The sequence below is a fragment of the Ptychodera flava genome, chromosome 1 (assembly GCF_041260155.1).
Source record: "Ptychodera flava strain L36383 chromosome 1, AS_Pfla_20210202, whole genome shotgun sequence".
Taxonomy (NCBI): domain Eukaryota; kingdom Metazoa; phylum Hemichordata; class Enteropneusta; family Ptychoderidae; genus Ptychodera; species Ptychodera flava.
The window spans coordinates 31,179,982-31,202,991 of NC_091928.1; the positions used below are offsets into that span (position 1 = coordinate 31,179,982).

At 35.7% G+C, this 23,010-nt stretch overlaps 1 protein-coding gene and 1 long non-coding RNA gene across 2 annotated transcripts; both read left to right on the forward strand.

The window, feature by feature from the left end:
* The first annotated feature begins 1,827 nt into the window (after positions 1-1,827).
* LOC139135161 (uncharacterized) lies at positions 1,828-4,883 on the forward strand. Its single transcript, XR_011552939.1, has 3 exons — positions 1,828-2,014; positions 3,865-3,951; positions 4,647-4,883. It is a non-coding gene; the product is annotated as an uncharacterized lncRNA (long non-coding RNA).
* Positions 4,884-14,374: 9,491 nt separating this feature from the next.
* LOC139135169 (ADP-ribosyl cyclase/cyclic ADP-ribose hydrolase-like) lies at positions 14,375-22,696 on the forward strand. The gene is made up of 8 exons (XM_070702432.1): positions 14,375-14,569; positions 17,634-17,718; positions 18,192-18,312; positions 18,686-18,901; positions 19,613-19,686; positions 20,799-20,879; positions 21,243-21,329; positions 22,023-22,696. Exons 1-8 carry the CDS (start codon positions 14,482-14,484, stop codon positions 22,144-22,146), a joined length of 876 nt encoding a protein of 291 aa, XP_070558533.1. The 5' UTR covers positions 14,375-14,481; the 3' UTR covers positions 22,147-22,696.
* Positions 22,697-23,010: the final 314 nt, after the last annotated feature.

Below are 23,010 nucleotides of genomic sequence, written 5' to 3' on the forward strand. Positions count from 1 at the left end.
GTATAGGCTGCAGAGCCGCCTATACTCACTCATCGGGTGGCTGTGATCGACTGAGACTTTAGGCGGGAAACGATTTCTTTTGTTACACCAAACCAAACCAAACAACATCCCGCTATATGTCAACCACAGAAGCAACCACCCACCCTCCATAATCCGTAACATACCAGAATCCATCAACAAACGATTGACCAGCATATCATCAGACAAACAAACATTCGATTCAGCCATCACGCCATACCAAGATGCACTCAAAAAGAGCGGCTATGACTACCAACTCAATTTCAAACCCGTACAGCAACAGGAAAAACGCACAAGAACACGAAACATCATATGGTTCAACCCACCGTTTGACAATAGCGTCAACACCAACATCGGGCGCAAATTTCTACATTTAATCGACAAATGTTTCCGGCACGATCATCCACTCAGGAAGATATTCAACAGGAATACACTCAAACTAAGCTACAGCTGTATGCCGAACATGCAAAGTATTATCATTTCACACAACAAAGCAGTACTCGCCAGGGAAATGGAAAACAAGAATACAACCGCCACCATCGCCAGTAAAGAATGCAACTGCAGACAAAAGAGCAAATGCCCATTGCCAGGAAAATGCCTCACCGAGGGCGTGGTTTACCAAGCAACGGTCACCAGAGAAGACAACAACACACACGCAACATACATCGGCCTGACGGAGACTCCATTCAAAACAAGATATAATAACCACATGCTATCATTCCGCAACAAAATACAGAAACAGCACCGAACTGAGCAAGCACATTTGGTCACTGAAAGATGCAAAGACAGAATACAGGATTGACTGGAAAATAATAAAGCAATGCAATCCATACTCAAACGTCACAAAAAATGCAATCTGTGCCTCCACGAGAAATTCATACTCCTCAGATATCCAGAAATGTGCTCCCTCAACAATAGAAACGAATTAGTATCGACCTGCAGACACAGGAGAAAATTTCTCTTGTGCAGTCACTAATTATTCAACCTTTTGCAACAAACAGGTGCCGACAAAAACATAACAAAGAAATCGTTTCCCGCCTAAAGTCTCAGTCGATCACAGCCACCCGATGAGTGTAGGCGGCTCTGCAGCCTATACGAAACAAATTTGTAGTGGAAATGTAATATCTTAGATTATCCTGATCAACTCAGTTGTGTGTGTGTGTATATATATATATATATATATATATATATATATATATATATATATATATATATATATATATATATATATATATATATATATATATATATATATATATATATATATCAATACAACGGCACCAGACTTTCAACCAAATAAGTCAAAACGTCATTTTTGCGTGACCAATCACGTCTAGGTGATGTGTCATCTTTCAGCTTTTCTGGGCTATCATCGGAGTAACTATATCAGTGGGCACATTGCTTTAAATATTCAATAAGGTCAAGTCTTAATCACTTCTTGCATATGAGCAACATATATATAAAGAAGGATGTCGTGCATCTGATTTCTGTTTATTCACTGTGAACGTTTGAGGACTTGGGCATTGTCACGACGTAGATCATCGAAATTTGAAATCGAAAATGCCAAAACAAGTGTTTTACAATATGATATATCTAGAATCACAACATCAGAAGGGATGGACGTAATTTGTCACTGATTTTTTTGCTTTTAATTGACATTGCCTCGTTTTCATCATTCCGATGTAGACATTTCCACTATTTGTTCATAATAGGATATGGTATCATGTTTTTCATTTTGTATTTGTTTGTTTGTTTGTTTGTTTGTTTTTATATTTTGATCACTTTTTTCATGACTTTCGCCATCGGATATGAAGAAGAAAGGAGAAGAAAAACCGATTGCTTACAAAAGTTACCACGCAATGTTTTTGACGGATTGTTGAAAATGTTTCCATTTTTAAAATTTAATTCGCAGTTTCTTCGCAAAGAATGAACTGCCAAACCTAGACTCGACGAAAGTGACTGAAGTGCGGATTCTTCTTCGTGACAAAACTAACGAGTATGTAAATGTTCTTTGCAAATTTCAAAAGTCTTTATTGCACAAGTGTTTCTTCGATGACATCGATTAAATTGTGATAAGGCGTAATACCAGTTCGCCTTTCCGATCTTTCAACGGAAACATTTTCTCGACGACGGTCGATATTCCGATCTATGATGTATTCGGCGAGCCAAATGTTTCAAAAATATTTATCGATTCAGTGCAAAAATAAACTGTCTTTCTCGATTCAAATAAAAATTCAGTGCCATTACGGAAGAAAATAGGTAAAAAAAGTATAATTTAAAAAATAAAAGACAGAAATGTCATTTAATGGTTAACGTTGAGCTTCATGTTGCCGACACAGTTTTTTCAAAGCAATATTTCTCATCAAAAATGACAAAGAAACCCCCTCATACTATATATTTTCAAACAGCAGAGACTCTAAAGTTTAGTATGGTAGCAGTAGTTAACTCGAAGGATGAAGTGGGTGTATGGCGAGAGTGTCCAGCTTTCGTAACGCCAGACACTCTCACTATACTCGCAGATCCAGACCGGCACATACAAGACATGTCGATCTCCATTGCAAGTTTTATCTCCATAAAGTCGGACGCGTTCTCGTTCTCCATATACTAGTGAAAACGTTACCTCGAATCTAAACGGAGTGTTTTAGCCTGAGTATGTTTGCCTTCGCCACTCTCCGTTTAGTAACTAAACCAATGTAAACGATGAAGGTCCCCTACACACAGCCGTGACATCCGCAAAACTGATCTATGTATTGTCATTATCATGGTATGGTGAGTTCGAGGATGTCTGACTCTGAGGATATTTTCCTTGCAAAACGGCGACTGCATGGCCAGTAGGCGTTTAGGGAGCCGTCATTACTTACGGCCTGGGGGTGGGAGGAATTAAGGGGGTCACTCAAAAAATTGAAAACTTCAAGGGTTCCCTCAAAATGTGGAGAGAAAGAAGCGGGCCGGGTTACTCATTTTTGCGTTCAATGAATTGAAACACCTCAAAGATTGCATCGTTGCCCACATCAATTTCTCAAAGTTTTCACGGGATCTAGGGACGAAACAAAACGTTTTTTAATTCATCCTTTATTATCACTGAAATATATGTTTTGATTGACCGCAGTTCAATGACAATTTTGACGGTTAAACATACCATATTCAGGCTTTTCATTAGAAGCTGGCAGCTGAAGAAATGACACAAGAAGGCCACAGATTTTCCATTCCTGCATATCCATTTGTCTTCCTGAATCTCTGACAAACTGAACGGTGTTTTTCACAAAAAGTATTGTCATTATTGCGTTTTTGAGTATTGTGACTCAAAAACTGATCGTGCAAAAAATGTAAAAAAAGTCAAATTTCGAAGTCATTTTCATACAGTTTTACCGAGTGCAAAATAAATTGAAACACCTCTCAGCTTGCATCACAACACACATAAATTTCTCAAAATTTTTAATACGAGAGGGGGAAACCCTTTGGGTGTTCTAACATTTTCATTTGGTAAAAACAAACAATTTAAAAATTCCTCTCAGATTGCACCAGACTGCACCATCGCACATATCAATATCTTGAAATTTTCGATGCAAGATAGGAGAAAGCCCCCCTAACATTTCCCCCCTCATATTCATACATGTTTAGGACTTTATTTAGAAAGAAAATTTTACAGTTTATTTTTAAACATTTTGAAACGTTTGGCGCGCGGTAGATGTAAGAGACTAATAAAGATGCCCGGAATAATTTACTATCGACGTTGACATTATACCTGTAAAACATGAATTTCACACTTATTTATGATCAATTTTTACAATTGGGATAAAGTAGCAGGTCTTGTTTTGACAAATGTAGTTGGAATGATATTTTCAGGCATCACTGTGATAGTGGTTCAATAAACAAGCTGAAGTCAGAAATTCGCAGCAACAGTTTGAAACCAGCCTGCATCGACAAGGAAGAGTAAGTAAATAGTATGTTCATCTCTGACATTTCGCAAAGGTAGACGTTATTACTCTATCGGCCTTTCAATTCAATGAGGTACAGAAAATTTAACATTTATCTTGACCTTAATTGTGCTCAACAAAGTTTTGTTGCCTGATTGTTATCGTAGTATAATAAATTAGACAAATGCGTGAGACTGCCAGTGGTCTTCCCTGAAACATGCACACTTTACAACATTCCGTAAAGGAGAAAATTCACCTTCTTTTGAATATTATTGTTGGGCTGGAAATGTGTTAAGGTATTGCGAGTCGTTTGCTGTCGCGCTCTTTCTCTAATGCCATGTGAATTAAATCATCAGATATTCAACAGAAATAAACTTTCCACGTTCTCTCTGCTGCTGAAACATGTTTCATACATAGTCGGTAGGGCAACAAGTTTTTTTTAAATGGTCCTCCTGTCATGTTACGGAATGATCGCCACCCCCAACCCCGGGGCTAGATATACATTGACTATCCCTATTGCACGAGGTAATGAAATCCGCCAAGCGAAAAAATATTTTTTATCATCTTTCTGTCTTCTGCCAAAGCTCAATAAGTCGATAAGTGTGCGAGACAAACAAATGAATTGTAATTGAATATATTCTAAACCCTCAATCTAATAAATATACATTTACCGTAATTTTTGTTTTGCTCTTTTATATTTCATTATTACAGGGAGATTAATAAGATCTGTGATGAAAATAAAGTCAGTGATGGCGTGTCGAAAGAATTCTACCAATGCGGCGATGGGAACAGTATTGTAGCTAGCACAGCGACAATCTATTCATTCATTGCTTTCTATGTCATGCTGACAAAAATTTTGTAATTTGTTTACTGTACAGTGAATTCAGAATAGCTTGGAATCATGAGTGATGAGAAAAACGTTTCTGGCGATAGAAAATAACGCCACCTGCATTCATTACAAACGTTCTTCTTCGATAAACTTTGTAACAATTTAACCCAATACAACGTGGAATGTGCCACAGTCAACATCGTCAGTGTCGCCGTGCTCCGATTGCAAAACTCACACGTACACTGACTGCTTGAATATTCTTATATGCTATGAAACTGCACTGAACGATCGATTTTTTTGTTGATGCAGTGTGTATGGGTCGATACAAACATTATTATTTCCTACACTGAACGTGTTCTGTAAGTGATAACAGTGTACGTCGGGCTGGATTAAATTGTTGCAAAATCTATCAAAGGAGAACATTTGCAATGAATGCAGTTGGCGTTATTTTCTGTAGCCAGAAACGTTTTACTAAGGGTGGACCATTTGATATCCTTGGGGTCTGGAAGATTTTTTTTTTTTTTTTTTGGGGGGGGGGGAATTATTTTTTTCCCACATGTTTCACTGGATGTTATTTTTTCCCTTGTGAATCCTGGCATTTTTTTTTCATTCTTCCTTCAAAGATTTTTTAATGTAGCGATGTTGCAAAATCAATGTGTTTTTCAAACATCAACGGACTTGTACATAAGTGCAAAGTTTATAAAGAAACTAAACTTTAATTCGAATAACATGGCACACTGACTTAACATGGTTGTGCCTGGACAGTGGCTTAGGTCGAGATTTGTTTGACAATTAATTCGACACTTGAATCCTTGATGTTTACACTTGTTTGCGTTAGAAAGATTACGTTCATAATATAGAAGTTTATTTAGTGAGTTATTTTAAAGTTAAAGTTATTTGTTAAAGTTATTTGTTAAAGTGACCTAAACTAAACGTAATGGTTTTTTATATATAACACCCTTGATTTTCAAAAGTCTTTGTTGGCATGATAATAAATCCGTGGGACATTTCGGCCAGCCGATAAACAAATTTTCAACTTCAAAAACGAAAATCTAAATGGAGCTAATTTTCAATTTTCAAATGGTTTAATTATCTTGATTATTAACTGTTAGTCCTATTTTTAAATTTGAAATCTTTGGTCTGAGATTGATATATAGGAAACAGGTCTATACTGCCGCGAGGATGGCACTTTGTGGCCATTCAGATTTTTCTCCAACAAACTCTATTTCCCACAATGCATATTTCCGTCTTTCCAATTTTCAATTCACCAAATATCTTATTCTCTTATTATCTTTGGGGCGTGGCAGCTGAATCTATCTTGACTAGAATCTCCCTCCGAGGGCCGGAGTGTATCAAATTCTGACAATGGTCGAGTAACGAACATACAAAGAACAATAGTGATGCGGCCGCCGGAAAGGATGGTCCGACATAGTCAGTTTGACCTGAGCTGCTGAAGTTTTTCGCGCTTCCCGTCAATGTCGCAAACTGGAACGTTGTGAAAAATTGTGACAACCATCAGCCCAATTAAAGTGCGGCATCGACATTTAATTTTGTCTGATTACTTTATTCAGCTGTCAATCCTTGTACGCAATGATGTTCTCCTCATAATGATCGAAGTACCCCGTAATACTTTTTAACCCGTATGCCGGCTCACTTTGTGAATTGCACCCGTTACAACCGATCCGAATCTTGACCTTGGAGGCGTTTGATATCATGTTTGAGACAGTATCGTCTTACAGTTCGTTCAGAGATACCACTTGCCCTGGGCAAAACCTTTCGGAGATGAACACCTATTTCGCGGTGACTTCTTCCTTTATCAACCATGTCTAGCATTTCTCGCGGCTGAACGCACCAACTTAAATTCATTGCCTGAAGTGCACGCGCACTCTACCAACCAAGAATAGTTTTTCTTGTCTTCCAATATGTGAGACGATGCTAGGGACTGGTCATAGTTTGTTCAGCCTCGCGCGCTCTGTACCTGTGCAGTACACACACTCCAGAGCTTGCAGAAGCCGTCTGAGATAGCGTTCTACATTTGCACTATAAATCGTTGACAAAATGTTGACATTGCGCTAAAACGGTCACTACTCTGACAATTTGATGCCCCAGTCAAGAACGTAGGATTTATAATAATAAGATTATCACGAAAATACCGCAAAGGATGCACCAGGACATCAATTTGGCGCCGGGGCATGGGCGCCGTGCATCCGTCACCCTCCGCTTCGCGTCGAGCAATACGCTACGCCGATGTCCTCGTGCATCCTTTGCTGTATTTTCGTAATAACCTCATGTAATTCAAGTTACGCACCCGAACGGCGCGCCAAAAAATGAAACTGAATGATAAAATTCATGGCTAGCACGATGCATGTGATGCATTTTAGGCAATTTTGAGCCCGTGTCGAATTTTAAAAACACACTGACCCCCCAATTGGGCATTTCAAAATAGGTGACCCCCATCACCAGTGTAAAAAACAGGTTGACCCCAATGAATCCACCGGCCTCCTAGGCCCGAGAAACTGACCAATCCCTCATTCTCGCTAATTTTTAAAAGTGTCCTGTGCGAATTATCTTAACCAAGCCCCGCCCCTAGCACATTTGGTTACACTGAGATAAATGTTCCATCTTATTTCCACTTCGATACAGTTATTTCCGCCATAGTAATGAAAAGATACTGGGCAAATGGGCAAATTGGACATTTGGTAGATCGGAAATTGAAAAAGCGGAAATGTGCATTGTGGGAAATAGAGTTTGTCACTGGGAAATTTGAATGGCCGCAAAGTGCCACCCTCACGGCAGTATAAACCTGTTTCCTATATTTCAATCTCAGCCCATAGATTTTAAACTTAGAAATAGGCCTAAAACTTAAATCAAGATGATAAAACCACTTGAAAATTGAAAATTAGTTCCATTTTGGTTTTCTCTTTTGAAAATTTAAATTGGTTTATTGGTTTGCCGAACGTGCCACGGATTATAATACTTGATGACGAAATTTTTGTTTTAACATCTTCTGAAATTCTCTCATAATTGACTTGTCAGTTCAATCTGTCTATGTAGCAATCATACCAGAGAACAATATTATTTACTGTTAAACACAGAGGAGATAACGCATGTATCGACAGAGTGTGTTCACTTATCTAGAATCAGTGAACAATTCAAAAAGCCATATCTAACTGAAAATTAATTTCAAGAGGCTTTTGGAAAGACAAGAAGGGTGCACGGAAATGAAAAAGTTACATCCCAAAAGGTTCTTGCTGATACTGTGATAATTTTTTTTTTCTTCCACAGTAGCTTGCCATTTTTTTCATAACTCATGTAAGGCAGAATTTTTTCCCTTGTATCTGCTGGGATAATTTTTTTGTTTCGAAAATCTTCCAGACCCCCAGGATATCAAATGGTCCACCCTTAATCACCCAAGCACGTTGCAAGTCCAAGCTATTTTTAAATTCACTATAATTTCCCTACACATTCTGTCTCCTTGAATACACAAGTCAGTACTACTACCTTGTTCGTGAGTACTCAAGAAAACCAGATATAAACTGAAAATGCTTACGTGTTTCATTATATATTTCAGTTATTTTTAAATTTGAACCTTTGCCATTGAAAGTACTATGATCAACATAATGAACAATATTCACCAGATATTAACTCTATAGGTCATTCAGTATTCAAATATGCATCGAACTGAAATAAAAATAATTCATTCCTTTGACTGACGTCATTGTATCTTCACTTAACATAGCAAGTGTAATTGTCTTTGGTCAAGTCCTTCAAACTATATATTTCAAACTTTGAAAGCTCATTAGATATGCAAATTATAAATTAGCTCACATGTAAATGCGAAACGACTTCCTATATTGGTATAATCTGGTATAATCATCAATGTACATAGCATGTTTGCAAACTTTGATATGATAAATCCAAGTATATATCCCTAATTAGGAAAGTTCATTAAATACACAAATTAGGAATTGACTGAAGCAAAAATGCTTATTATGCCTTTCAATAATGATAGCCTACATCATAGTATCATTAAAGTATTTAGCAAGTTTCATCAATTTTGGTCGTGTAAATTCAAATATATATCCCTAACTTCAAAAGTTCATTAAATATGCAAATTAGGAGTTCGATTAAGTAAAAATGCTTAATGACTTTCAATAACGTCGTATCATAGTATCTTTAACGTACCGGTACATAGCAAGTTCAGTCTAGTCAATACATATAAATATCCCTGATTATGAAAGTTCGTTAGATATCCAAATAAGGAATTGGCTAAAGTTAAAATGCTTGAACTGGAACTTACCCTATAAAACCGGATTATCGTAAATCTATGCAAATGTAAAAAAAGCCACGCTACTGATCGGACGTGTGTTTGGTCCCAGAATCCCATAATTTTGCCATGTTACAGGCGTTCATTGTCACTGAATCTTGCATTATGATGTGTGTGAATATAGAGACTAAATTTGAGACGGAAATAAACTTGAAAAGATGTTCCGTGTTTTGTCAGAGAACGTATATTTTTCAAAATGTGTTTCCTGTACGACTATTTGACCGTTCTTTGCATGTGTTAAGAAAGTGCCCATCAGGATTATTCAAATTTATCATACGGTCAAAGCTATGCTATGAGAATTCAAAAACGCCCTCCCAGTGTACGACAATTGCTGCGTCATCAGTAATCCCCCTATTGTGCGCCCACGGTCCCATAACTTCCCTTTTAATGACTTTCAATAATATTCTATCATTGTATCTATTAATGTACATAGCAAGTTTCGTCAACTTTGGTCTAGTCAATTCAGATAAATACCCTTAATTAGGAAAGTTCATAAAATATGCAAATTAGAAATTTGCTGAAGTAAATATGCTAAATGACTTTCAAGAATGTTGTATTAAATTATCCTCAATATATGTAGCAAGATTCATCAATTTTGTCAAGTCAATTCAGATATATATCTCTAATTAGGAAAGTTCATTAAATATGCAAATAAGGAATTAGCTGAAGCAAAAATGCTTAATGCCTTTCAATAATAATCTACCATAGTACCTTTAATGTACACAGCAAGTTTCATCAATTTTGGTCATGTAAATCCAAATATATTGTCCTTAATTTCAAAAATTCATTAAATATGCAAATTAGGATTTGGATGAAGTAAAAACGCTTAAAGTCGTTCAATAATGTTAAATCATTGTATCTTCAATATCCATACCAAGTTTCGTAAATTTAAATCGAATAAATTCAGATAAATGTCCCTAATTAGTAAGTTTCATTAAATATGCAAATTAGCAATTATCTTTCACGTCATCCCTTAATAACTTTCACAGCTGATATATCTTGATGTGATAATATTTGTAGCAAATCTCATCAAATTGTGTGCAGTTGTCCGTTTTTTCTGAAATCATTAATTATGCAAATAAGAAAAAAGTTAGCAAGCCACATCCACCAAAAACTAATCAGTTCTTGCCGTTTGCAAACTGAAGCAATGTGCCACATTTGATTATGATATGATGACAGACAGACAGACAGACAGACAGACAGACAGACAGGCAGACACACGACAGACAGACAGACATCGCTGGGACATATGCTCACGTGTGTGACCACGTGAGCAAAAATAAATGAATTTGACGAATTTAATCCTTAATTCTCTAGTTGAAGCATTTGTTGAAGTTGCAACTGTTCCAAATATGTATTTCAGGTCAATTTATTATCACAGCAGTAATATTGGCATATATCAGGAATAAAATTTTGTCGAGTTGCCACTTCTCTTAACATTGTCGATATTACCTTGTGTACTTTCCCGTCGTCTGCTTTACTTATTGTGTTTACCTTCTTGTCTATAGTTGACTGTGTACTAGGCGATATTTGAGAACAAACGAAATCAAATTGTAAATCTGTAATGTGAGCCTGATTCATTATTAACTTACATACAAAACAAAAAGCTTCAGCAGTTTATTCTATTATTAATTAGAAACGCGGAGAGGAAACTAGAACTTTTTGTGTGTCTGTTGGCGTTTGAAAAATATCATTCAATGAAATTCTGATATATCATTCCATTTAAGGTAGCATGCGCCTCGAAAGCGAAAGACTTGAACTTTTGCCAAAACTTTTTTTAAGGTTATCCTTAAACCATTCTCTTTCAAAATCAAGGATAAAAATCGGGGATCACCGTGCAAACTATGGTACTAAGGAAACAAATAACCCAAGATTTACCGATATTTATTATTAAAAATGACGTTATACTTTTGTTAACTCTATGGAGAAAAAAAAATATTCGAATTTTGGAAAACTAAGTCGGTGAAAACTTTCTCATTCCAAGAGCTTTAAAATGAACCCTCACAAGTGATAGATCGGAAAACAATTGATCAAGCTTGAGAGTTCGAATATCTGTCACCGAGGCGCATTCTACCTTAATTTATACTTGCAAGAATATTCACTGAGTTGCCACTTGCTAACAATAAATCATACTGAGTCTGAGTCAGCAAGTTAAGTTTGATATGTCAATGGAATCAAATACGATATTTTAAAGTCAGCAGCACAAAAGTCGTCAAAAAGATAGATTCACTGATGACTTGAAATTCAATACGAAGTAAACAAACAACGAAAATATTGAAGAAAAAATTCACAGCGTCTGAAACGTAGTGTCTATCATTAACACTCACTCATGTATTTGAGTTTGCTCATTTAGTCTAGACTGAGTGATTTGACGTTAAAGTTTGATTGGAAGAGCATGAAGGAAAATAAAGTTCAGTTCAGTTTTTAACGATATATTTGTTTGACTTATTGGTAGGTTTACCCATCCTGCAAGATATTTTTATTCTTTTCCTCTTCCCTAATGTCAGCCTTCAAATCCCGATATCTTATCCCACCGAGCTACCTATCTACACTGAGCTGTGTAGCAACTAACTGTCGCCCTGACTGGTTATTAGTGTTTCGCAATAAAAGTTTCTCTTGCAGCACAGCTAACCAAGCTACTAAACCATCCATTTTCCCTTTCTGTTGCTCACCCATCAATATTATAGTGTCCATCAAGTGTGTATCTGATATATTACGCTCTAAGGTATTCATCGGCTGTCTGAAGTTCAGCTAGTAGTACGCTGTCGTTAGAGGGCAGCAGACAGGCATAATAATTGAGGAGCATATCATGTATTAAGCATTACAAAAGCGGTTTTTCTATTATTATTATTATTGTTTATTTCAGGCACACATAGGCTCATATCAAAACAAGTACAAAGAGACAGTTATAAAAGAACATGAATACAAAAGAATTTTTAAAAAAATAAATCTATCTGTACATTACATTTCTAAAATGACGCCAAAAGGATGAAAACAGCAACGAGTCAGAATCCGTAAAAGTGCGAATTAAAATATTCTCACTTTCAATCAGACGAACCCTGAATTTAAAAAGAGCTTGGCGTTGAAGTGAAGTAAAATTCAGAATGCTCCTCTGCACACCATTGTTGCTTATACTACAGGCAAATTTAAGTTGAAAGATGATTCTCATAGAATTATTGTACGCAACTCGCATATCATTCATATGTTTTACACTATAGTCACTCCAGATATTCAGACAGTATACACTGTACATGAAAGCTCTGAAAAGAGCATTTTTAACCTCATAGGAACAATGACTGAAGTTACGGATGATATAGTTTGCCCTAGCATACATACACTTCAGCTGTCTCTGGATGTCATTATTGTCGTCTCCAGTAGACGACACCTTGTAGCCCAAATACCTTTTTATTTTTACAAACGTGAGAAACTCTCCATAGAGGTACACTTTCGGGTTACTTACTAATTTCCCAGACTTTGGCAGAAAGTACATACATTCAGATTTAGTAGAGTGAAAGAGAATATCGTGATCATTTCCATACAGTTCGCATATCTTAATCAATTTTCTGAGTGATTTAACTGAAGGGCAAATCAATACAATATCATCTGCATAAAGCAAATGGTTGATTATATTACCTGCTATCTGGCAGCCCACACCAGACCCTTGCAAAATGTAACTGAGATCGTCTACATAGACTGCAAACAGCCTTGGGGAAAGAATGCTTCCCTGACGAACACCATTTCTGGCACAAAACGGTTTAGAGGTGGCAGAAGCCCATCTTACACAGAATGATTGGTTACGATACCACCACATAAGAATGCAAACAATGAAAAGCGGTGATCCTCTATCAATTAATTTTTTAAACATTGACCAATGATTAACTCTATCAAAAGCCTTTCTGAAAGCAAGAGAAAACTGGCGAATTTAGTCTCTTTTACAGGTCATTTATCTCCTTTAAAATGAAAATACACATGAGAAAAGTTTTTTTATATTCATTCGTGGAAAATCTTAAATATTTTTGTATTGTTTTCGGTTCAGCTAAATTTGTGCAACTGATAAACTTTCAGCTGACAGAGAATTTCAAACATCACTTGTTTCAGAAAATACCTTTCAGCTGTTAAAGTTCATATGCATATGAAAATGTCGGCACGATTGAGGTGCTCTTCTCATTATTTAAGAATAGAAACTGACAGAAAACTAAACATTGATAGAACAGGCAGAATTTGTGTATTATGTGAACGAAATGAAATTGAAAATGAGTATCATTTTGTTTTGATTTGTCCATTTTTGATACTTTAAGAAGTAAATATTTTCAAGCTTTTTATTTCAAATCACCATCAAAAAGGTTATTTGTAGGTTTGATGTCTTCGAGTAATCATGATTTATTACAGAGATTAGCAGCTTTTACCTTTCATGCTATGATATGTAAGAAACATATTGAATGTAAAATATATTTTTCCCAAGATTTTTTGTTTTTTTCCTGGCATCTAATAATGTAACCCGAGTTTTGTTTGTATATTGGGCCGATGGCCAGGAATAAAGACCACATATTGTGTGCAGGCATGTTAGAAGGCATGTCTGTGGTATGTTGCATTGATATCAAGCTGTGGCCGCCGTCAAAATTGCAACAACATGGTTATTGAACCATCTTGATAGAGGTGTAAATGCAGCTGAGTGTTTTTCTAGGTGATATGAGTTAGGTATTGTGTATAGCGAATTCCAATCCCATAAAAAGTAACACGTATTGCCCATACGCGATATTGGCCTTCGTTTCGAAACCCTTGAAATTTGTTTTGGTTACTGTTCATGTGACCAGCATTATCTGGACAGGGATCAGGTCAAAAAATCCTGCAAATGCATTTGAATGTCAGGTATAATGTTTAATTCTTGAAGCCGTCTGTTTTGACATTCCAATTCTTCAGTTGTGATTAAACTATATTGTCTCATATTTCAACCGGAGTGCCGTTACTAAAACCCAAGCTATGTTAAATAGTACATCTATCATTGTAATCACTAACATCTTATTTTTACTTTAGCGTCAACAGTAATTTTCTAGCATTGCAGTATGTCACTTTAAATGTATTGATATTAACCGTGTTTTTCACGGTAGCAAATAGTTTAGATCATTCATAGTACATAAATCAAAATTGAAACAGGGATTCGTTATTTGTAAACATTCACTTTACATATTTCCACTGCTGTCGCTGTTTAATTTATTACGAATTTGTTGCCACTTCTTCAGAATACGCTGACCTGTAACCTCTGATTTTTGCCCTCACTTTGCAAACACGACACAATAATTCATTCCTGAAACTCGCCATCTAACGTTTTTGCCCCGGGACATTCTTCATTTACGCTTTTGCCCAGTTCCCGGTATATCAAGATCACCATCATGGAATCTGCGGCTTTTCTCCATTTCATGATCGTTTTGGGCCTGGGTACATATCTTCCATGTGTGACCTATTGTAGTCACTTTACAGGTATGTGAGGTATATATTCCTGTTTTTAGTGGCGAATGTCGAAAACAGGCACGTTCTCAACATAGTATGCAACAGCTTCACAACGCACTTACGCAATGTCGGCGAGTAATATTGTAAACCTCTGGCTGGTGTTAAATTTTGGTTTCAGACGCGAGGGCAATTCAATGCTGAATAACCCGAAAGAGTTGGGCAGAGGCTAACGCGTTTGTGACACCACTTTATATAAAAGATCACGGTGTATTATATTATCACTGCAATTCTATTCGAGCTATATTCATATTGAATAAAAATGCAGAAATCGCGCTTGCACAAAATGAAAGTTGTCACTTATTTTTTTTTAGAATGCAATGTTAGTAAATGCCACCGTTTCTATTTAAATAGTCAAGTACCCGTACTCAACCATTAAATAGGAGTTTAAATGATACAAGTATATCGATGAAATGGCGAAAACGATATTTAATCAGGGATTTCGGTCTGTTAATGCTATTACTTTAAGAGTACAAAAAATATTGTGATTTACGTCGTAACCCTCATAATAGGATCTAAAAGGATTTGAGACAGTCACATGTATACTGGGATTCATTCTTGTTTTTAAGCCATATTTACCAGTCTATTACAGATACAACAGAAGCATCATTGGCAGCGTCATCTTCCCATTGATCACTTCTTTACCTCTAGTATGTCCAACTAACGTTTCTTCATGTTTTAGTAGTACCATCACTCATAACGCAGCCCAGGATACAGGAGCTCTTGCTTAAACAAGAAATCAAACAAACAAAACGCGAAGTAAACAAATTACTTCAGTATGGCAGTGGCTTAGCGACCACTTAAAAGTCAATATTTCATTCTCTTGTAGTAAAATAACTAGACCACAATTTAAATGCAATCTATGTCGTCGTCTCTAACGTTGAAAACATGGACGCAAAATGTTGTCGAGAACGAGAATCTTGCGACGTCACTGCCAAACTATAGCCGCCATGAAACTTACATATATGGTGACCTTTGGACTCTATTCGGGTAACGTTACTCAGACCCGAATCGCACTATACATAAACATGTGTTTTGCGATACGTAAGTCGTAAATTTGGCAATCATTATGTTATTTTGTGCAAGGAGATTGGATATTTTAACGACTTGACACATTTGAAATCATGCCCTATCGGCATGTTGATAGTTTTATGGAAATTCTAAATCACAAGGACATTTTTGTCGTGTGTTAGGTAGATATAAACAGTCTATTTGTGGTGAGGTCATATGCAATAAATTTTAAAGGGACAAAGTCGGCCATTTTTTGATAAATTTTGTTTGATACGAGCTACTACTTATATCGCTTGACATCATAAAGATACTAAATGAATAGGTGACCCTGCATATATTCGACCCCGATTTTACATGAAACCATCGCGATCATCAATGTAATAACCATTAATTCATTTTCGCGATGGTTTCATTTAATTGTCTAAAATCGGGGTCAAACATATGCGTAGTCACCCATTTATTCAGTATCCTTCAACATGTCAAACAATATAAGTAGTGTCTCGTATTAAACAAAAATCATGAAAAATGGCCTACTTTGTCCCTTTAACTTTTAATGGAGCTTTAAGAGCAATATTTCTGCCTGTATTCCTCAGTATAGACACTTAATTGCAGAGGTCTCCGAGGGATATTAGGGATTTTCTACATATGAATTAACCATCTTCATCAACCAATACGAAGTTAAGACGAAATACAGAAATAAAGGAGTATTGATTAATCATTATTTATTTAATTAATTAATTACGAATCTTAGTCAAAAATACATGCTATGCTATAAGAAACTTCCAGGTAATGGTCTCATGTTCATCCTTACATGACGCTAAACATACATTCAAGAGTGTTTGCTTCCTCAGTCATCTGGAAAGTATCAAACATTGTATTCCAGTGATGAAGTTTCATATTTTTATATTCTTTCAAAGAGGACTGATTTACAAGTCACACGACAAGTGGCCCTATTTGACAAAATGACAATTTAGCTTACAATATCCAAAGATGCCATTTGCAAAATTCGGCAAGCACATCTGACTGCTAGGGTTAGAAAACGTTATTATTTCACATTTTACCGTTGGCTGGTGAAGATAAAATTCTTTACTTGTTTGTTAACAACTATCAACGAGTGAGACAGTTGGCATGTTATTTTACTATTTGCTCATACTTTTAATTTCATTGAGATCGAAACACCGGGAAAATGATCTTTTTAAGATTTGTACCCTGCGGCTTGACAAGAACTTTGATTCAAAATATATTAAGTTAAAAGGTCTTGTCAAGCTGCAGGGTACAACTCTAACTAAAATATCATTTTCCCGCTGTTTCGATCTTAATGGTGCATAGTGGTCGATACCATTCTGCCCTGAAGTTATACTGACGGAATTGTAGCACAGTAGTACGAGAGAAAGGGGGGAGGGGAGGGGGAGTTACATTTGGTTTTAAATTTATGTAATATTCACTAGGACACTTTTATACGATTTTTTTGGTAATTAAAGTTGAATTTCGTCACACGTTGCACTTCCACCCGACAACATAATCCTACAAACTTCAGACCTGGAACTTCCCCCACCCAGTTTTACTCTCCCAATTCCGATATTCGGACTGCGCTCAGTCGAAAAATTCCAAAAAATTTAACCCCACTGGTTAGCAAAGTAACAAAAAAGCTATTGAAACACATTCGCTACCCACCAACTAAGCAATTTCATTTTGAGCAAATGAATGAAATCCTGCACCCTGATGGTAAACATATTGCCAGTCAGGCCGCTAAAAATCTCTTGTAGGACAGGTTTGACGAACACTTATGTTAGCTGATACTTATGCCAACACGAGACAGGCAATTAATAAGAAAGAACAGAATCAGTGCAATGCTGCTTGAACAATGAACCTGTAACATCAAAGTATCTATTTTAAACTATTTACTTGGGCTAATAGCATGGCCCTAGCGTACATGCCTGTATGTCTTTATATCCATCTGTCTGTTTCTCTGTTATCATTCTGTCCAGAATATATATTTATCTTGTTCAGTTTATTTATATTACAGTGTCATCAGAAGGTACTCCTCAAGATATTGAAGAAACTATCATCGACAGATGCGACACCTTCAACGCTAAAGCGGAAAGTAACAGGTAGGCGAATGGATATTTATTAATTCTAGTATGACCAATATACAGGCTGCTAATTGAAAATCCAAATCTAATCAGCAGGAAAATTTGTAACTCCATTGTCCTTGGCTCCAGTGCTATGAATTTTCCTCAAAAAAACATTTGCCTTAAAGTGTCGATGTGAGAATAAATTGTACGTGTCGTAGTTCAAAGCTCTAAACTATCAGAAAAATTTACTACTTCAATAAAATACAAATGACCTAGTGTATGCAAAAGGCTGAAAGCTAAATAAAGCTGGTCAGTTTTTTTTTTTGGGGGGGGTGGTTTTGTTTGTTTTGTTTTGTTTTGTTTTGCAACAGTGGACATAAAACCCGTTTATCATACAATAAATAGGCAATAACATGTAATTGATAAACAATTCCAATTTTCGTACAAAATCGCTCTTAAATATTCTATGAAACCATGTGAACATAAACCTGTTATCTCATACACTACAGGTCGTGTCAAGAAATATGGCAGTCATTCAAAAAAGCATTTGCCCTAAAAAGTCCCTGCCAATCTGAGTTCGACTATTCGGAATATATGGAGAAAACCGAGGACCAAATACCCAATAGTAAAGTAAGAATTATAGTCATACAAATATGTGATAAGATTCCTCTTTTTCTTCGACAAAAATTTCGAGCGATGGTATAATAATAGGAAATACTTTGTAAGTGCTCTAAAGATAGGAAGGTATGCAGGTAGGTAGGTTGGTTGGTTGGCAGGTTAATAAATATATTGCATTATTTTACAGTCATTATGTAAAAATATTTGACAATCTTATTTCGATTTTTAATGAAGAATTGAATATCTTTATAGCGTGTATCGAGTCATATAACACTAAAACAACAGATTGGTTAATTCATCTATGAAGATTAATTTTATATCACACTTCCGGTGAACATTTGGATGGGTAATCTTATATATGCTTTCTTTTGCGTCTCGCTGTAAGACGCTTTTATGGTCAGGGGTCAAGGCTGCTGCAATGGAGTACTCCAAAAATTGTGGGTTAGTGACTCTTGGTGACACGCTTACCGGTTTTCTCCTGGAAGACCTCACATGGTGTGGGAAAGAGGAAGATCCTGGTATCAACTATGAGACATGTGAACCATGTGGAAATGGCACCGTTTCCCCTTATATAGCCTTTTGGAAGCAAGCTTCGGAAAATGTACGTTTTTAGCGCTTTGACATAATGATCGGATAAACATTTGTTCTGAACTTGCCATAACTTTTCAAGACGGTCCATTTCTATAACGATATAGAGACTTTATATTCAAAAGCCATAGGTGTTAAATACTGCTAGAAGCAGTTTTTTGCTCGTATCCCTTTTACGTAGTACAATATGTATTTTTACAAATGTCTAAAAACAGTGTACAATACAAGTATGGAACAGGATTGAAGCTCAACATCTCTACAGATATCGATCATATTTTTTTTTCAACTGCAATGTAATTTGCCCTCCATTGATAAAATTGTTCAACAGTCAATTTGTTAATTGTCATTCATGTTTACTTGTTCAATATTGTGTGTCATTGCCAAAACAAATTTATTTTTAGCTAACGATTTGCCTATATTTGGTCAAACGTCACTACACGATGATATCATGATTTCGTAATTGCGCAAAATCGTAACAAAAATTAACAGATTTGTGATATCGTAACTGTATTTCACCTTGAATTTATTAGGAATTCATCACAACAACTGCAACGCCGCAAAATCAAAAACAACATTTCTTTCAAAAATAAAACTTAACGACTCTAATTATTAACTGAAAAGCAAACATTGAAATTATAAAATCTCCATACACCCTACAGTTTCCGAGATAATGTGTTTTGATATCTGATTCAGTACTGTAACCCTTCCTTCTCATGCGTTTCAGATTGCTATTAAGTCTAGCGGTGTAGTGTCTGTGATGTTGAGTGGAAAAAATGATCTTGCATACAACAAGAGCAGGCAAGTACAAGTTTTACCTTTTTTGAACTTGTTTTCTGTTCGTCATTTGATTTATAGAGTTTAAATTGTGCATTCATATCAATTAAAAGTGACTAGACAAGAGTTTCAACAATGCTGATACGTTCCGGGTTTTATTTGATGACCGTATAAATGTTTGCAGTACGTAGCAATGTCTATTTATCATTTTCTTTTGGTGAAATGACAAGTTTAGGTAGTGGGCGGTAAAATTTAACAGTTGCGATGTTAACTACTGCCAACGTACAAAGAAAAGAAGTGGTCAGTTATAAAGGACACAGCCCTTTGTAAAGGGGGTATGTCTTTGAGCAGCTTAGTATCTCTTGTTTAAACATGACGTTCACAACTGACCTCCAACCCCCCCCCCCCCCGGCGTCAAATTGAAAATTCTTCGTAACCATGATTGACCTAATTTGGATCTTTTAATTGTTTTAATCAATCGAACATGTTTGGTGCCCTTTGGCTAAAAGTTGCAATTGTATTTACAATTTACATATATTTGTTATTATACCAACATTACTACAATATCCTATTCTCCCAATATAGTTCCATTCATTTTAAATACAACTGAAAACTTTTACGACAGTATATCTCTCTCCACTTTATCATTTTTGATGACAGTCACTTTAACTTATCAATTTAATCGACCGTCTCTTATAATAGCTTGCTGTATGTACTATATGGTAACCTATAATCCTGCGATAAATTCAGAATATGAAAAACTAGATTTTGGTAATGAATATGTTTTCTGTGTGCATGAACTTCTTTTTGGAAAATGTAGGACTATGATATATGCAAAAGTTTGCTGACCAGGGGAAATATAGATTTGACAAGTATTTTGTCACTCAAACTTTTTATTGACACTGCCTCGTACTCATCTTTCCGATGCACATATAACCATATTAACTTGTTTGTAATTTTATTTATTTTATTTTTATTTTTATTTTGTATAATTTTGACATTTTCGTCACTTTTTTCTTAAATTTCATCATCGAATGTTCGGGAGAAAAAAAAACATTTGATTGATTTAAGCAAAATCGTCAAGCAATATTTTAGGCTGATTGTTACAATGTTTCCATTTTAAATATACTTCACAGTTTCTTCGCAATGTATGAACTTCCCAACCTAGACTCAAAAGTGACTGAGGTACGGATTCTTCTTCGTGACAAAACTGACAAGTAAGTAAATGTTCTATGTAAATTCGAAAATTCTTCATTGCCCAAGTATTTCTCCGATGGAATAGATTGACCTGTGATAATGCTACACTAAGAGAATTACAAGAGATGCGTATTGTTATTTCACCTCTCCGATATTTTAACGCAGACATTTTCTTATTCGATGAATTCAGAAGTTCTGATCTATGTAAGTAACCGCTAAAGTATCCGGAATATCATTTTTGTCAATTCAAGTACAATTGATGTTGACATTACACCTGGAAGACAATAATGATCAACCGTCACAATGTGGTTAAAATAGCAGGTCTTTCTTGACGTGTGCGATAAACATATTCCTAACAAGTATAGATGGAATGATATTTTCAGGGAACACTGTAACAACGGTACAGTAAACGAGCTGAAGTCAAAACTTGTCAGCAAGGAATTGAAGCCGAGCTGCATCGACAATGAAACGTGAGTATACAGTTAAAACTAACATGTCAATATCTATCATTTCCGTAAATGTTCACGCTATTAGTTTATAGGCCTTTCACTTCAATTGAACATTTATTCAGCCTTAATTGATCTCCACGACATTGCCTTGCCTTTCAATCGGAGCCATCAAAAAATACCAATGCTTTATAGGGCAGCGTTTATTCTCGTTATAGTCCAAGCACATTAAACAGACATGCTAGAGACTACTGTAGCAGACTTTACAACATTCTGTAAACGGGAAAATCCCTTTCTTTTTAAAAAGAATTAGTAGTCAGCTAAGGCGTGGTAAGTACATCGTTTGCTGTTGAGATCGGTTTTTCAAGGCCATGTAATTAATCATTAGAAATTCAAAAGAAATAAACTTTCGTCTTCTTCTCTGCTGCAGAGATATTTTTAATGTATAGTCAGTAACACGATTTTAAAATGGTCCAGGTGCCATGATACAGAATGAACGCCCGAAAGATACATATCTGCTATTCCTTTTGCACGTGTCAGCTCACTCACAGGTTATTTTTATCATTCTGTCTTCCAATGCTTGATGATTGTGTGAGACAAAAACTATGAATTGTGTTTGAAAATACGTTTATTACAGAGTAATTTCACCTAAAACCGAAATCTAATGAATTTATATTTACAGCTTTTTTGTTTTTATTTTGTTTTTCATTATTTCAGAGTAATTGATGACGTCTGTAATGACGATACAGTCGGGGATGGGAGCAGAATTATCGCTAGTACAGAGACGATCTTTTCATTCATTGTTTTCTATCTCATGCTACCAAAATTTTGTAGTTGTTAAATTCCCGTACACATTCTGTCTCCTTGAATGCATAAGTCAGTGGTAGTAGCTTGTTCGCGTGTACTCAAGAAGAAAAATGCGGATTTAATTCTACAACTATTTCACTTGATGAACTTGTCACCATTTCCTGCCATTTTATTTCTCGCACCAGTGATATTGCCATATAACAGGAATCAAATTATTTCGAATAGCCACTTCTCTTGCCATTGTCGATATAAATTTATGTACTTTCCTTCGTCTTTTGTGAATATTGTGCTAACCTGCTTGTCTATAGGTGACTGCATGGGCAATATTTCATAAAATAAAATCAGAAATTGTAAATATTATTGTACTGATTTAGCGTTAATTTAAAGATAAAGCAAGTTGCTTCCATCCACAAATTATTCTGATATCAATTAGAAATACGTAGGAAATTACAACTGTTTTAATTCGTGGACGTTTGTAAAACATCATTCAATGAAATCCTGACATTACTTTCACTTAATTGATATTTGTAAGAATATTTAATGATATGACACTTGCTAACAATAAATCTTACGGCCTCAGCAAATTACATTAATTTGTCAATGGAAACAAAAAGGCGATATTTTAAAGTCAACAGCTAAAAGTTATCGAACAGATTCACTGATGACTTGAAATCCAATATGAATATTAAAACAACAACAATATTGAAAACAAAAAAAAATATTCACAGCGTCTGAAACGGAATTTCTACCATTTTAATTACAACGGAAATAATGTTAAGTAAAGTTTAACGGTGTATGACTTATTGGCAGATGTACCCGTGATGCAATGTTTTTTTATTCTTTTCCTCCAATAGTCACAATGTGACTGTGATGACTCAGCAAAAACTAAATGAGCGAA